The sequence below is a fragment of the Echiichthys vipera genome (assembly GCF_963691815.1).
Source record: "Echiichthys vipera genome assembly, chromosome: 22".
Lineage (NCBI taxonomy): Eukaryota > Metazoa > Chordata > Actinopteri > Perciformes > Trachinidae > Echiichthys > Echiichthys vipera.
Genome location: NC_139847.1, coordinates 17,712,296 through 17,726,213, shown reverse-complemented (window position 1 = coordinate 17,726,213; position 13,918 = coordinate 17,712,296). Strand labels below are relative to the sequence as shown.

Genomic DNA, 13,918 nt, shown 5'->3' with positions numbered 1-13,918 from the left:
TAACAATAATCTTACTATGACTAGGATTATAGGCTCATTTGAAGGTGAGTTGAATCTTTGGTCATATAAGGGAAAAAAATGAAGCGAAGAAAGATAGGGAAAAAAAACAGAAACAGTTCCAGCCTTCTGTTCAAGGTCAACCTAGAAAAAAAGAAACTTATGTTAAGGTGGGTAGCAAGCAACAGGAGCGGAGAGAAGGACGCAAACACTCCCTGTGTGCTCCATGTGCAGAGAGAAACGATGTTAAGATGGAGAATCAAGTAAAACAGCAGAGACAGGGTGGGTGGCAGACAGAGGCACCACTCCGACTGCGGTGGCCCTGGATTACACGGGCAGTGTTTACCTGGCGCAGGTTGCGGGTGACGCGCACGTCATGCCAGGCGTTGTCGTTGAACTTGCCGTTGACGGGCTCCACCAGGGCCTCGAATGCCCCTGAGCCCAGGTTGATGACCAGCCAGACCGCGCCGCTCTTCAAGGAAAGGTTCACGTAGTCCGCCGATTTCCCGGTGTGCAGCATGAGGCCGTTGCGTTGCAGCGTGCGGAAGGAGAGTGTGATCTCGTCAGTGCTGCTCTGGATGGGCGTCAGCGACAGGTCGTAGCAGAAGAACTCGTTGCCCTTGAAGGTGGCTACTGACTCTTCCTTACCTGGAGGAAAAAGAAGGGAGAAAGAAAAAGAAAGCTAAGTATGAATGCACGATAATACAAATGGTATGTCCTAAAATATGCCTGTAGGGGGTCTTAAATAAAAGCTTTATAAAGTTAGATTCAAATTATTAAAATAAAAAATAAAAAACTATCTCTGAGCAGATTAGCACTTAAACACTGTTATTGCTCAAGGTTTCTCTTAACCATCACTAAAAACACCTCATCACTTCTCTATGCAAGGATCACATGGCCTTGTATTTTTAGATGACACTGACATTGATCTTTGTGACTCTTGTGATGGTTACAAGACATGGTTTCATCATAGAAACTTTACAAGGCAAAAATAGCATTAGTTTTAGCATAAAAAGATATGTACAACACATATTGTTCCATCACATTAAACACCTTCAGTGTTTCCATCTGCCATAGAATAATAGAGTGGTGTGAGTATGTCAGAGAGAAAACAGCAAAGAAAAATAACAAACAGACCAGAAAGAAAAGGTGTTGACAACTTTGTTAATGCCTGTCAGTCCGTCTGCAGCACATGGCCTCCTTCCGCTGCAGTGAGCTTCGTTTGCACACTACTAGTCAAAACAGCCAGTTTGTACAATGGACACATGTCAAACAGTAGTCTAACAGCAGCAGGGGAAGACACAGTGCTTCTTTCAGGAACTGAATAAATGCCTGCAGTCACAACAGAAAGTACTGCAACAATGACACATCAAACACAAGTGTGGACACTGAAGCCAGTGAGCATAAGATTAGCTTCCATCTAATTCTTTCCTGTAGGTATATTTACATACAGTCTATTTCTTTATTCGCAAAGCCGATGCCGATGTTTTTTTGTTGTCCTTGAATTTGTTTTTGTTATTATTTATTTAAAAACAAGTGAACTTTCATTCAGCCCTTTATTACACTATCTTTGAAAGATCAGTCATTCAGTTATAAAAACAACCTTTAACAGAACCTTCTTTCATATGAAAAATATATATTTTTTAAAAAGAACTACTTCCAAAGCCTATTAACACGGCATTTAGCCAGTGCACAATTGATGCAACACAGCAGATAAACATTGGCCGTGGCTTATAAGCCCATTGCAGTTGACCAGGCAAACATAAATATATAAATCGGTGCATCCCCATATTTTTATTTAATCTTTCTACTGGTATATGCTGATTCATTGGACATACCCTGTGTTCCCCCTGCATTTTGCTACTCACTTCCCTGCAGGATCAATAGTTTTATCTTAACTATAGATATAATAACAAAGAAGGGTAATACCACAAATCGTATCATATGTGGTAAACATCAGCAGACCTTTGGCAAAGCACATATGCAAACACCACCACCAATAACACTGAGATCTCTCAAATCACTTATAACTCTTACCTACTCAGCAGTTATACAAATCAACAGGTTCTCCAACATGAACTGTGATCCGTAGTGACACCCCCCTTCCTGTGTTCATTTGCCCCTCCTCACCTCTGTTTCCCTGGGGGGGGGGCAGATTAGAGAATGAGCCTCAGGTAATGAGGTTTAGGGCTGAAACAGGGAAGAGAAGGGGCAAACTCAAACTGCCAAGGGCCCCCTGAATGGGTGGGCCATCAAATCTAGTTTATCCTGAAGTTTCATTACAGCAAGATCGCTCCAAGACCTCGGTGCATTTCCCCCTGGAGAGAGGCTGGGGATGGCTAGAGGGGGTGGCCCATTGGCAGACCGATTGAAAGCCAAATTTCATGAGCGAGTGAGTTTGCCACAGGAGCAATCTTAGGTGAGAGAGTGGAGATGGATAATAGTGTGTCCATGCCATAGCTGTGCACTTTGCACTGAGATATTACCATGACAGTTCAACGTGTGGTAGCTTACATGTGGCAGAGTTACATGATTCCATTAATGCCAAGTTAAGGACTAACTGAGGCATGGAAGACATAAAAAGGAAAGAGTGCTGTGTTATGTGACATATCAACTGCTATATATTTGTCTATATGTTTACATTAAAGGGGATGATAGAGCTCTCTTTGACACAAACACACCCACATAATGGGTGCGTGGGACTAATATGAAATAAAACATTTTATGTGTGGAGAAAAACAAGTGAGTGAGGGACGAATGGCATTCAGAAAGCTACTTAAAGAATTCTGGCTGAAATCGAAATTCAGAGCAATCGCTACTGAAGTGTGAATTGTCATCGGGAAAAAGCATCAAAGGAGGAATAGAAAGAGATGAAGGGGAAAAATGACACAGAGGGGAAAAAAGCAAATCCCCCCTAGAGCAGCCTCCTGGCAGTGCCTGCGTTGCTGATGTAGGAAGAACAAAAGCGTAGCAAATGGACCACAGCATCCATTTTCAATTATGTATTAAGTCGGACCCCCTCCCAAAGTATGGTCTGTTTAACGGTAAGCAACAAACAGCCTGTGATTGCTTCCATGAGCTCAGCGAGATGGAGCAGCATGCAATGAAGAGATGTGAGCTGCAAACAAAAAACTTTCTTTTGTTTATGTCTGTTTAATGAATAGGAGGCTGAGAGGAGGAGATAAAGCTGGAGAGGATCAGAGTGACAGGAGAGGACAAAGGGAAGGGGGGGATTCCACTGCCTCACCTGTCAGACTGGTCACAATGCCAACAACAATGCTTCTCGATTAAATAATTAAAAAGGAACACAGTCATATGGTTTTTGTTCTTGACTTCAGTACAAGAGGTACAGAAAACTACTTGCAAGCAAAATATACACTGTTGTGTTATCCAGATATTGACACAGATCCATTTCATATTACAAAATAGTGATTCCCTGTATCTCTTGTATGCTTCAGGAAGCCATTGTCCCTTTTCCACAATGCAGGGTACTAGAGCCTTCCTCACAGTTTCCCAGGAGAGAGAGGAGGATCACTTCTGGTTCAGCTTTAAAAAAAAAACATAAACTAATAACTAATGGCTCTTTGGTTGCCTTCCCTGAGAACACTTCAGCTCTGTTGAATATGTGCTCACCGCCATACATCTGTTCCTACTCTTACATCTACTGTATACCTGTCTCATTCTCTCGCTCCCATGGTAGCACTTTTGTGATTACATGCACACACACACACACACACACACACACACACACATACCCACACACACGTTATGAGTACCGGTATACGCTTTCCAGATTAAATCTCTTTCCATAAAGCCCAGGGCCGACGCTGTAGCCAGAGGTAAGACAAGACACAAGCACACAGCAGAGACTTAAGTGCTGTCGAGGTCTCAATTAACCTTACAGGACGCTCCAACTACATCACAGAAATGACTCATTTGAAATTTAGCCAACCATAATAGCATCTTTATTATCAATTAACTCTGGTATTTCATTTTGTCTGGTGGACAGACCTTAAGTAGTCGGTATTTTATAGGTCAAACATTATACTTCCTGTGTCTAGGCAGAGCATTCTCACCAACAATTGTTTCACGACCAAGCAGATGTGTTTATCAACTGCACGCACGGATTCACCAGCGGCTGTTCAGAACGCTCGCACTTCGGGTTGCTTCCCCTACGCATCACATTCACAATTTCAGTGTCTTCACATTGTAACGATTCAAATACAAAAGACAAAAAGGCAAACTCAGACTAAAGGATTCTGCTTAGATGAGGGTTTAAGCACCCTTATGGTGGTACAGGGTTCCCACTCTTTTTAAGAAATAATATTCAAGGATCTTTCCAGGAGTTTTTCTTGAAAATACAGGATAGCACTTGTTCATAAACGGTCATATAATCTACCAGTAGGCCTAGTATAGATACTAGTATTGATGCTCTTGAAAATATAGACTTGACGCCAGAAAGATCACTGCAATTCTGTTCTGCTCCGTAGATTGACTGTCATGGGAGCTGAAATTAAAAGGGAGTATTCATCTTTGCATCTGCTTAACCTGCTTTAAAGTGTTAGCTTATGCTACCAAAAATTTCAGACAAGACACAATTTCGGTTTATGTAGGCAATTTGCCTTAAGGGCTAAAATACTATTAACATGTCCTGGGACGACATAGATTATTTCATGGATATTTGGTCATTTTAATCAATTTTCAGGTATCCCCATGACTGGAAAACTAGTCTTATATTTTCAGTTTCTCCAGTAATGTGGGAACCCTGTGGTGACATAGCCAACAATCCCCTCTAACAATCCCCTACCTCTTGAAGTGCTGCTATCTAGCTGACATGTGCATTGTCCTTCAGAAAAAAATAATGTTTCAACCTGAGAACAAGTACAATATCACAACCTATGGCGCCAGTCCAGGGCCTATAGGGTGTACATTAACATACTACCATGAACTTATATGCCTACTTTATACATCTTTTTACATATTTCAATAATGACACTTAAAATTTAACTCTGTTGATATGAATTAATTGTGAGCAATGCTACCTATAACTTATAAGAATAGCAAAGTATTTATAAGTCACGTAATCTCAATTTACTATTGAACCTTACAATTCAACAGTCTGAGATCTCAGTCAGTTATTAGTGCAATAATAAACGAGGACATTGTGACAGTTGCATGATCAGCATCATGGATGGCACTACACATCAAACAAGCAAGACTTTAGTTAATCTCTATAAAAAGATTCAATATGTGAAAGCAGAATCTGTAGGCAACAGGACAAGATTTTTTGTTTTTTTAAGCAGTCTGGTTTCCGCTTGTAGTCCAAGTAGTATTTACCAATTATGTCTGAGCAGACTTTGGCTGCATGCAGGTAAACAGTACATGTGTAGAGCAAACGAGGCAGAACACATGGACCGTCATGCAATCACGTAACCCACTGACTATTAACTGACAATGATTTAGCTTTACATTAGCCTTATGTTGCTATCTGAACGCCTCTTGGAAAAGGAAGTATTGGCCAGGATGCCGCTGGCTACACCGTAAATATTAGCTGTTGCCCCAAAGACTTATCTGCTGTCAGACAGGAAGCTGATGGGTTCTGAGATGGAACTCTAGTCCCTTTCCGAAAGAGATTCTGCAACATCACTGCAATTAAGGTAGCCCGCATCACCAGCTTTGTTTGGAGGACAGAGAGGGTCTGCAGCGCCACAGCATTCTGCGCTTGTGTGTTGTGGGCCGACTCGCACATCACTACTGTGTGTCGTTCCACCCTGCCAGATGTCCCTTTCAGAGAGACATCAGTTAGGCTTTGTTGTTGCACTGTGACTATCTCCATTCAGAGGCACAATAAATGTTTAACCACCTAAAAATGAGAAGATAGTTCAGGAAAACAATTTACACCAAAATGACATGAATGATATGATTGCGGCCTACTTCTACTGGTTCTCTGTGACGTTTGCAGGATTTGAATCCTATTGTGTTGCTATATGCTACGCACATAGGCCCACTAGGCTGATATCCTAGCTTTGTCTTGACTTATTGTTGATGCACTGTCTTATATTGATGAGTTTCATATTCTGTTTACTGATTAGGAGGGCACGGCTCCCTATGTCAAATCAGACAGTTTCTGAGTTACAAAATTGTAAATTTGCACAGCCCTTCATTAATGTCTGGTCTCCTTAAACCTTATATTCCAACTGTGCTCGCTGCTCTCAGAATACAGGGCTCCCCGCCCTAGCCTAGAGTTAAAAAGATGTCAGCAGGCTGCAGGGCCTTCCCCCATTGTGCCCCTTACCTCTGAAATGACCTCCCTGCAGCATCAGACAGCCTGACTCTTTAAAATAAAAACAGTAATTGGTTTACCTTAACTTTCAGTTAGTTACTTTTTCTTTGATAACTTTAGGCCTTACACTAGTTTCAATGTTTATGCAATAAGTTGCCTTATGCTATTATTCTGGCAAAAATCTATTGAGCCTAGTAATTATAGACCATGCTGACAAGAAAATTATAAACTTTCTGAAAACCACTTTCTAAACTTTTGTTTGCGTCCCCCAAGCACACAACCCTCCGAGCTGTTTGCTTCCCTTTCCCCAATATGTCCTCCCTGCCCTCTCTTTTCACTCAGGCTTCTCTGTGCTGGACCATTAGCCCTCCTGAGACCTCTTTGCCCTGATTGTCATTCCAGATGTTTGGATCTGAATCAGGAGATTCAGGCTCTCCTTATGTGTCCTATCTGTTTGTTGGCAGCTGCAGTTTCTTTCTCCCCTCTGCCTTTATACATCGAACAAAATGAATTCAATAACCTCAACTGCCACTGCCACCTCTGTCACAATCATGCGATCAGCAGTAGCTAAGCACTTTGCTGCAGTCATCGTGTGAAGCAGCTCACACTCTGTGACCCCTGGCATTCATTGGTCCTGAGGCAGAGCTTCAGTTCTGTCAGCTTCACAGTAAAAGTGTGAGTGGAAGGAGAGATGGAGGGAGAGGATAGAACTCCAGCCCGAATCCATACCACTGACTTGGATCATCACCCACTTACTGTTCCCATATAGTTCTACAATATAATGAGCATCAGGATGTGTAAATAAGTAAGCTATTTAGATTGCCTGCAACAGCACTGTCATGAATTATGATCTATTGATATTAATAACAAGTGTCCCCACTCTGGAAAAAACACAGCATCATAAATGTTGATATAACGCCATGGGAACACAAATACAATCTGTCTGCCCATGCTGCCCCGAAAGTGCCATTTTCGGCTGCTCTTTGGTGGATACTACAGTAATAAAAGTGCAGTGCAGCATGTGTTATTAAATTGGATTCCGCTCAGACTGAGAGTGAGAGCAGGTTTAATAAGATGAGCTGCATGAATAGTTCCATCCAAACTTGTGTGGTGCATTAGTCAACGCATAATGAACCTTAACACACTGCTTTTTGCCTGATTGGATTACATATTGGGAGTAATTAGGTAGTTTAGAAAAGGGAGAATGTCACAAGGCAAGTGTGTATGTGTGTTTGTGCATGTGAAAATATCCAAAATCTAGATGACCACATGCTGGTAAATCCACTCGTCGCATCATATTACCTAGCTGTTATTACACACACGTAAACACGCCCACGTGTGCATATACAGTCAACCTCTATTAGCCTCCGAAGAGTGCCATCCACCCCGCAGAGAGAGAATCAGACAGCTTTAGAGAAACAACTCAACAGTGAGATGAGAGAGCGGTGGGAAATGTATGGGGCATATGAAAGCTTTGATGCTGCTTCATGAATCAAACAGGCCTGCTGGGTCCAGAGACACCGGCTGGTGTCCTCTGCTACTGTAGCTTAGAGGCACATGCGGAGGCCTGTGCACTCCTGGAAAAAAATAAAATAAAATGTTTGTTTGCTTATTAAACGCTTGGCCAGTTTTAAAGAACTTACATATGCACACATAGCTTGCAAATCAAAAAATGTATAAATAAAAAGACGCATTTAAGAGCAGAACACCCCCAAACTGTCTTTGTCTCCCTTACACGTGAATCTGAACAGTAAGCATTGCTTAACAAAAACACACCTGGTATACTAAGCTCGGACGACAGCCAGTGATTTACTCTTTAGGCAGCAACCATTCTTTTCAAACCTGTCACTAACTGGGCTGGGTTATTCCAAAAATAGCAACAGCAGGTATTTTACAAGAAGGCTGTTCATGTTTAATAATTAAGGGCATACAATTGCATAGCTGTTTGCATTTAGTCTAGGATCTGGCTGATATGGCATTTTTGAAACATTTTACGTGTTACCGATACGGCAGCTGATACAGCAAAATTTAAAGCTGGATTGAAAATAGACCTTTTCTATGTGGACTATTGTGGTTGTTCTGTAAAAAGATTGTCATATGAAGAAAAACATATACTCCGATACGGATAGATACCAATACGTCTGTGATGGTCAAATATCGGCCAAGGTATCGGTCTGGTTCAAATTAGGAACCTGACACAGTTATGATGTTGAACATTTTTACAGATACACCTGTGAACGGGGTACGTAATGGGAATCAAACCTTTATGAACTTACTAGTACAACTCCACAAAATGACTTGATTTTATAAGATATCAGTCCAGGGCAAATACTGTAGGTCGACAGTACATTTAAAAGTTTACTACTGTATATGTTTCTTTTTGTTTAAATGCATTCACACACAGTTTACAGTATACAGTATAATGAAATGAGAAGGGTTTGCATTGATCTTGATATTGATCCTTGATCTAGCTGTTCTTGACCAAACAGGACAGGGTCTATAACATCCACATACACTGTGACTGTTTGGCTCTGAATTGAGCTTCACATGCAGATCTTACCCCCTACACTGTAGGCAGACTTCTATAATCTCCATAAAGAGAATGTGAAAAAAGGATATTGAAGGTATTGCATGTCTTGTATTAAATTATGTTTTATGTTATATGTATAGGTGTGTGGTAGTCCTAGTAGTAATGTATTTGTTGTTGAACTTTATAAGAAGTTCTTTATTATGTTGGACTGTCTCAGTATAACCATGTCCAGCCCTGACCTGGGCTGTGACTCTATCTAGTTAGCTGCATTGGTAATGTATGGATACATTAATGGATCTGTGCCTGCAGTCTCTTGTGGAGCCATTGATGCAATGCTAAAATAGAGGGACATTGTTCGCGCCGGAAATTCTCTCCACTCTCATTTCTCTGCACAGCTGGTGATCACTGTATGTATTGATCCATGGCCTGATTGCAATCTTGTAATGAAGAAACTTTAATTTGCTGTCTGCCCAGCTCATTTGATGAAGGCCAAAGTTCTTTGTTGGACTGACCATTCTTCCACCAACCTCTTTACACACATAAGAGGTGCTTGTTGAGCCGTAGTGATGTGCTAAAATGCTATTAACTGTGTTCCTTTTTTTTTACCAAGGGATGCTGCCAAAAGAGCAAGAGTGTCGATTTCAAACGAGCTGTCCAAAATGAGGTAATGTGTAAACATTCAAGATGTCTCCATAGCCTTCTTTTACTTCTTGAGCTTTACATAGTCTTGGTGAGCTTAAAGTTTCCTGGACACGATACGGATGGATAAAGAGCTTTGTGATTCACAGGCAGTTTTTTTATTTTATTTTAATTTTTCATCATCATATGAGATGGATTGAAGATACTACTCTAGAGAAATTAGAGGGACTAAATGACCAAATATACTGTAGCAGATTATCTGAAACAAACTGCATACAAAAATAAATAAAAGCTCAAATAAGCTTTTTGAGTGTTTTGGTTACTTTAGCATGGTTTCATGTTTTGGATATATAGTAGAATAGAGTAGAATTTACCCCTACTTTTGGCATCCGCCATGCTAATCGGCCGCTTGACTTTATTAGTCAAATGTGTGTCTACAAGAGTATTCTGCCACACAGCCATTTCTAGTGTGTAGGCAGAAGAGATGCATTTTAAGAGCCCTTGGCATAAAGACAATTGATAAGATATTTTTTTTCTCCTTCACCTTTAAATGTAGCTACAGGTCATGTTTTAAGAGTGCCGTAGTTCGTTTTAATTTAATCCCCTATACTACTGCTGTGATTGACAGTATTTGAAGGTCGCTGGAGGAGCGTGCAGGTGGCAAAGTAAAAGAGAAAGCAAATTGTTCCATAGAGCTGGGAAGAACAGAACCAAGCGTGATTTGCATACTGATTATGGTCTTCATTGGTAGCCTGGTACGCTAAGTTGTGTCACATAACCCTGACATGACACTGAAAACAAGGCGTATCTCGAGTTTGGCTGTGTCAGCATTGTGTGTTAAAAAGTAAGGTGGTGCTTTGGTTTGACCTTTTTGACTCCCTCACTCACTGTCACTGTTTTCATCCAGCATTTTCATGTGACCGTTTTTCCTGTCCTCTGTTTCTAGAACTCTTGTTCTTGAGAATAGTTTGAGTTGGTAAATGATAAGAGTAAATGGGGATAAAACAGTTGCCTTTAATTGTCTGTCACCTTGAAAGAAATCCATTTTTCAACCTCAATATCAGACAAAATGGCAGCAGCATCATGACTCCACTACACCTCTTTCTCTCTCTGATTAGCTTTCTTATTATTTCTCCTTGTTCATTTTTCCTCAGTCATTTCTTTTATCTTCTTCTGTGGGTGTCTGGCAGGTGACTATTATCACAGTGGAGTGCTGTGCCGTCTCCAGGCTCAACAGGGACACAAAGAAAATGTCAAGTAAACTGACACTAACGATAGGCTTGTGTGCTCCTGAATGGTGGGCTCCTAAGCCAACAGGGAGCTGACTGCAAGACAAGCCAAGTACATAATAAGGCCTATTAACTTGAGCCAGAACATGTCCTTCACTTGAGAAATGCAACACCCCCCCATCATCAAGCTGCACTGACCTACACACCTTCTACATGTATCACCTTACAGAGTGCCATAATATACTTATTTCTGAGATAGCTTCACCCTTCAAATTTGAAGGAGGGCAAAGTGACCAAAACAGTTTAATCTATTTAGTGCTCATGTTTTTGTATAAAGAGAAAACTTTAAAATATACATTGTTAATTTGTTGCTACTATTCCTATGATAACTAATTAAAAGATTCATCAGTATTTTCATCTAATGGGAAAAAGGCTTTTCAGAGTGTTGTTTGTTAGCCGTTTGCATGTGCAAAATCAAGGTTATTATTTGCCATTGGTCCAATGTTCTAAAGAAGCCATACTGATTATTTCCAGGGTAACCTAACTTTACACTTCCTATTTCACATAGATGTCTGGCCATTCTCTGCTGCAATGATCAGGCTAATGTCTGCATATGTCACCTCACCAACATGAAACAGGCTATGTGAAATACAGAGGTATGGATTTTCCTCTTCATATGGCTTCAGTGAGCATTGGTTGGACTTGGCTCATTAACTCTATATTGAACTGTAGTGAAAATATCTTAGGGAGGACACAAATCCATTTGCATATTCACAAAAATACATTTTATAACAAAGCAATCACAGGGGCATATGGTCTGCAATATAACATATAAGACACTCTTAAAAAACAGATTATAGTTCTATTAAAATGTAAACTAACTGCTTCAGGACAAACATATATTAAATGTAATGAAATGCCCACACTTGTACAATTTATCACAGATTACTGTCAATAAAGCAGAGAGAAAATGAAAAACAATGATGTGTTTATATGGAAGGGTGCCTGGTGTTGTTTTATGTGAGATTTTTTAATTGCTTGAGAATCCTTGGCAAACTGCCTGAAAAACATCCATTGTGAAATGCTTTGCTTAAGATGTTAATGTCATCGCCGGCTGTAAAGACAAGTAGTGTAGCAGTTTAGTGTGTGTGTGCCTATAATTGCATTCATTCCAACGAGCGCTACAGCGCTGAGTTGGCCTCGTCTTTGGAAGAAGACAAATGTGTGTGGATTCTTCAGTGGGAAGCTAAGTCACCGATGCTCTGGCAGAGACAGCACACAGTCAATTTCCACGAGTGATACCTCCAACATGGCTGTGCACTCCAACCATAGACGGTATATATACCCATAGATAAAGCAGAGACATATGGATTATCCCCCGCTGGCTGGCTGCAGATCGTAGCTGAAATAAATCAGAGTACACGTCTTTTTTTTTTTTAGTCATCATTGTATTTATATTCAAAATCATCTGATGCTATGAAAATGGGGTTCAACATCAGGCCTGACAGCTGTGATTGACTCGCGATTGGTTGTGAGGATGGGCGGGACTTTGATGATGAGGCTCCAACACCCGATCACTACTGCGCAGATCTGGCTGCAAATTTACAATATGGCAGCTCCTGTATCCGGGGTATTCTGGCTTCCCTTTTGTACAGTGGGAGTAAGTGGAGATGTGTTAGCCATCTTTACATACAGTCTATGATTCCAACAAACACCTTATATCTTAGGTGTTTTCCTATATGAGAAGCAGGTGTTTACATTTCTGTCACTGCGCCAGCAACTCCTACTAAATTGTCAGGGTGCCTGTGGTGGTGGAATTGAATTGGAAAAGTGTGCACCTCCGATGCATTATACCCACCCTGTGAGGTTCATCACTGCCTGGTGAAAAGAAAAGACTGGCGAGACTACAGGTGCATAGAAAATTCATAATTGGGAGAAAACTGCAGTGACAATGTGGTAACTATGAAGAAGTTACAAAGGTTAAGACAGATTTCAGGAGAAAACAAACAGAACACACAGAGACAACAACCTAAGTGGAGGTCAAATTTGAGTAAATGCCAATGTTTCGAGAGCCAATAACTAATCCAGTATTTTTTGAACCACTAATAAGGCTTTAAACCAGCGGAGAAAACGTTTTAATGAGCGATACTTGTTGCTAAAGGCGTTTGACCTCTTAAACCCAGTATCGAAAAACTGTGTAAGCACCCACATAAGAGCTGTAAGACATGACTGTTTGCAGACAAGCTGAGAGTTTGGTATGAGGACAAGGAAAGAAGGGTGGCATTACATATTAGGCAACTTTTCAACAGTTAAACAAGGATGACATGTCAAAACTGCATCCTAACAAATACCACAGGCATCTGGAAAGCCTCTCCACAACAGACTTTCTTTTTTTCCTCTCACAGCTTGTGCCCCTCTGTTACTAAAATGGAAACCTAATGAAGCCCATAAGTAAGAAAAAATAATGATTAAAAAACCGGATTGTCAGTCAGTGGGTGTAGGTAGAAAGGAAATACGCAATCCATGTAGAAAGTTAAGTCACACTTGTAGAAAATGTTTTTAAAATGTCATACCTGATCAATATGTCCACTGATCTTTGAAAGTGAAGGGGAGGGCTCCCCGACCAGACAACAAACATAACTTATATGGGGTTTTATCTGCTGATGTATCGGTAGCCCTTTAGCTAAATGTTAACCTTTTCCTCTGGAGGCTTGTCAATGATGAATGTAGCAACATGAATCAGCACATATGGCATGCAATGAAAAGCACTAAGCTGTTGAAATAACTGCGCCTCAATATTAGATTATAGGAGAGTAGATAGCTTCCGTCTAGAAAATGTTTTAGTTTTAGATCAAAAGCCTGAAGAAAATTAATTAATAAAAGGTGTAAAATGCACAGCAAATAGAGTAGACAAAAAAATAAAAATGTAAAGGTACATAATTATAAAGTGTCGAATTCTAAAATCTTTACGAACAAAATATTTTTCTAAAAACAAAGATTACCAATATAAGGATCATCTATTTCAATACTGCTGGTTCTATTCCCCCAAATACAGGAAAAAGCAAATGAGAAGCACTACAGTTACCATGCCCTTGAGCAATGGTTTCGATTGTAGTCACTTGGAGGCAAGGCCATATTACAAGCCAGCTGCTTTATGAAAGTAGCATGTTTAAAGGTTTAATAAAACCATTTAACGTTACTCACAACAACAGTATGTCATTGTTTTAAATATACTCAAGA

At 40.4% G+C, this 13,918-nt stretch overlaps 1 protein-coding gene across 1 annotated transcript in view; it reads right to left on the bottom strand.

The window, feature by feature from the left end:
• Window positions 1-13,918, bottom strand: part of nrxn2b (neurexin 2b) — a gene marked incomplete at both ends in the record, with an annotated part of 653,173 nt that overhangs the window by 420,206 nt on the left and 219,049 nt on the right. The window contains one exon of the mRNA XM_083937460.1: window positions 344-645. Within this exon, the coding sequence (XP_083793586.1) occupies window positions 344-645 (302 nt within the window). The remainder of the gene's footprint in view (window positions 1-343; window positions 646-13,918) is intronic.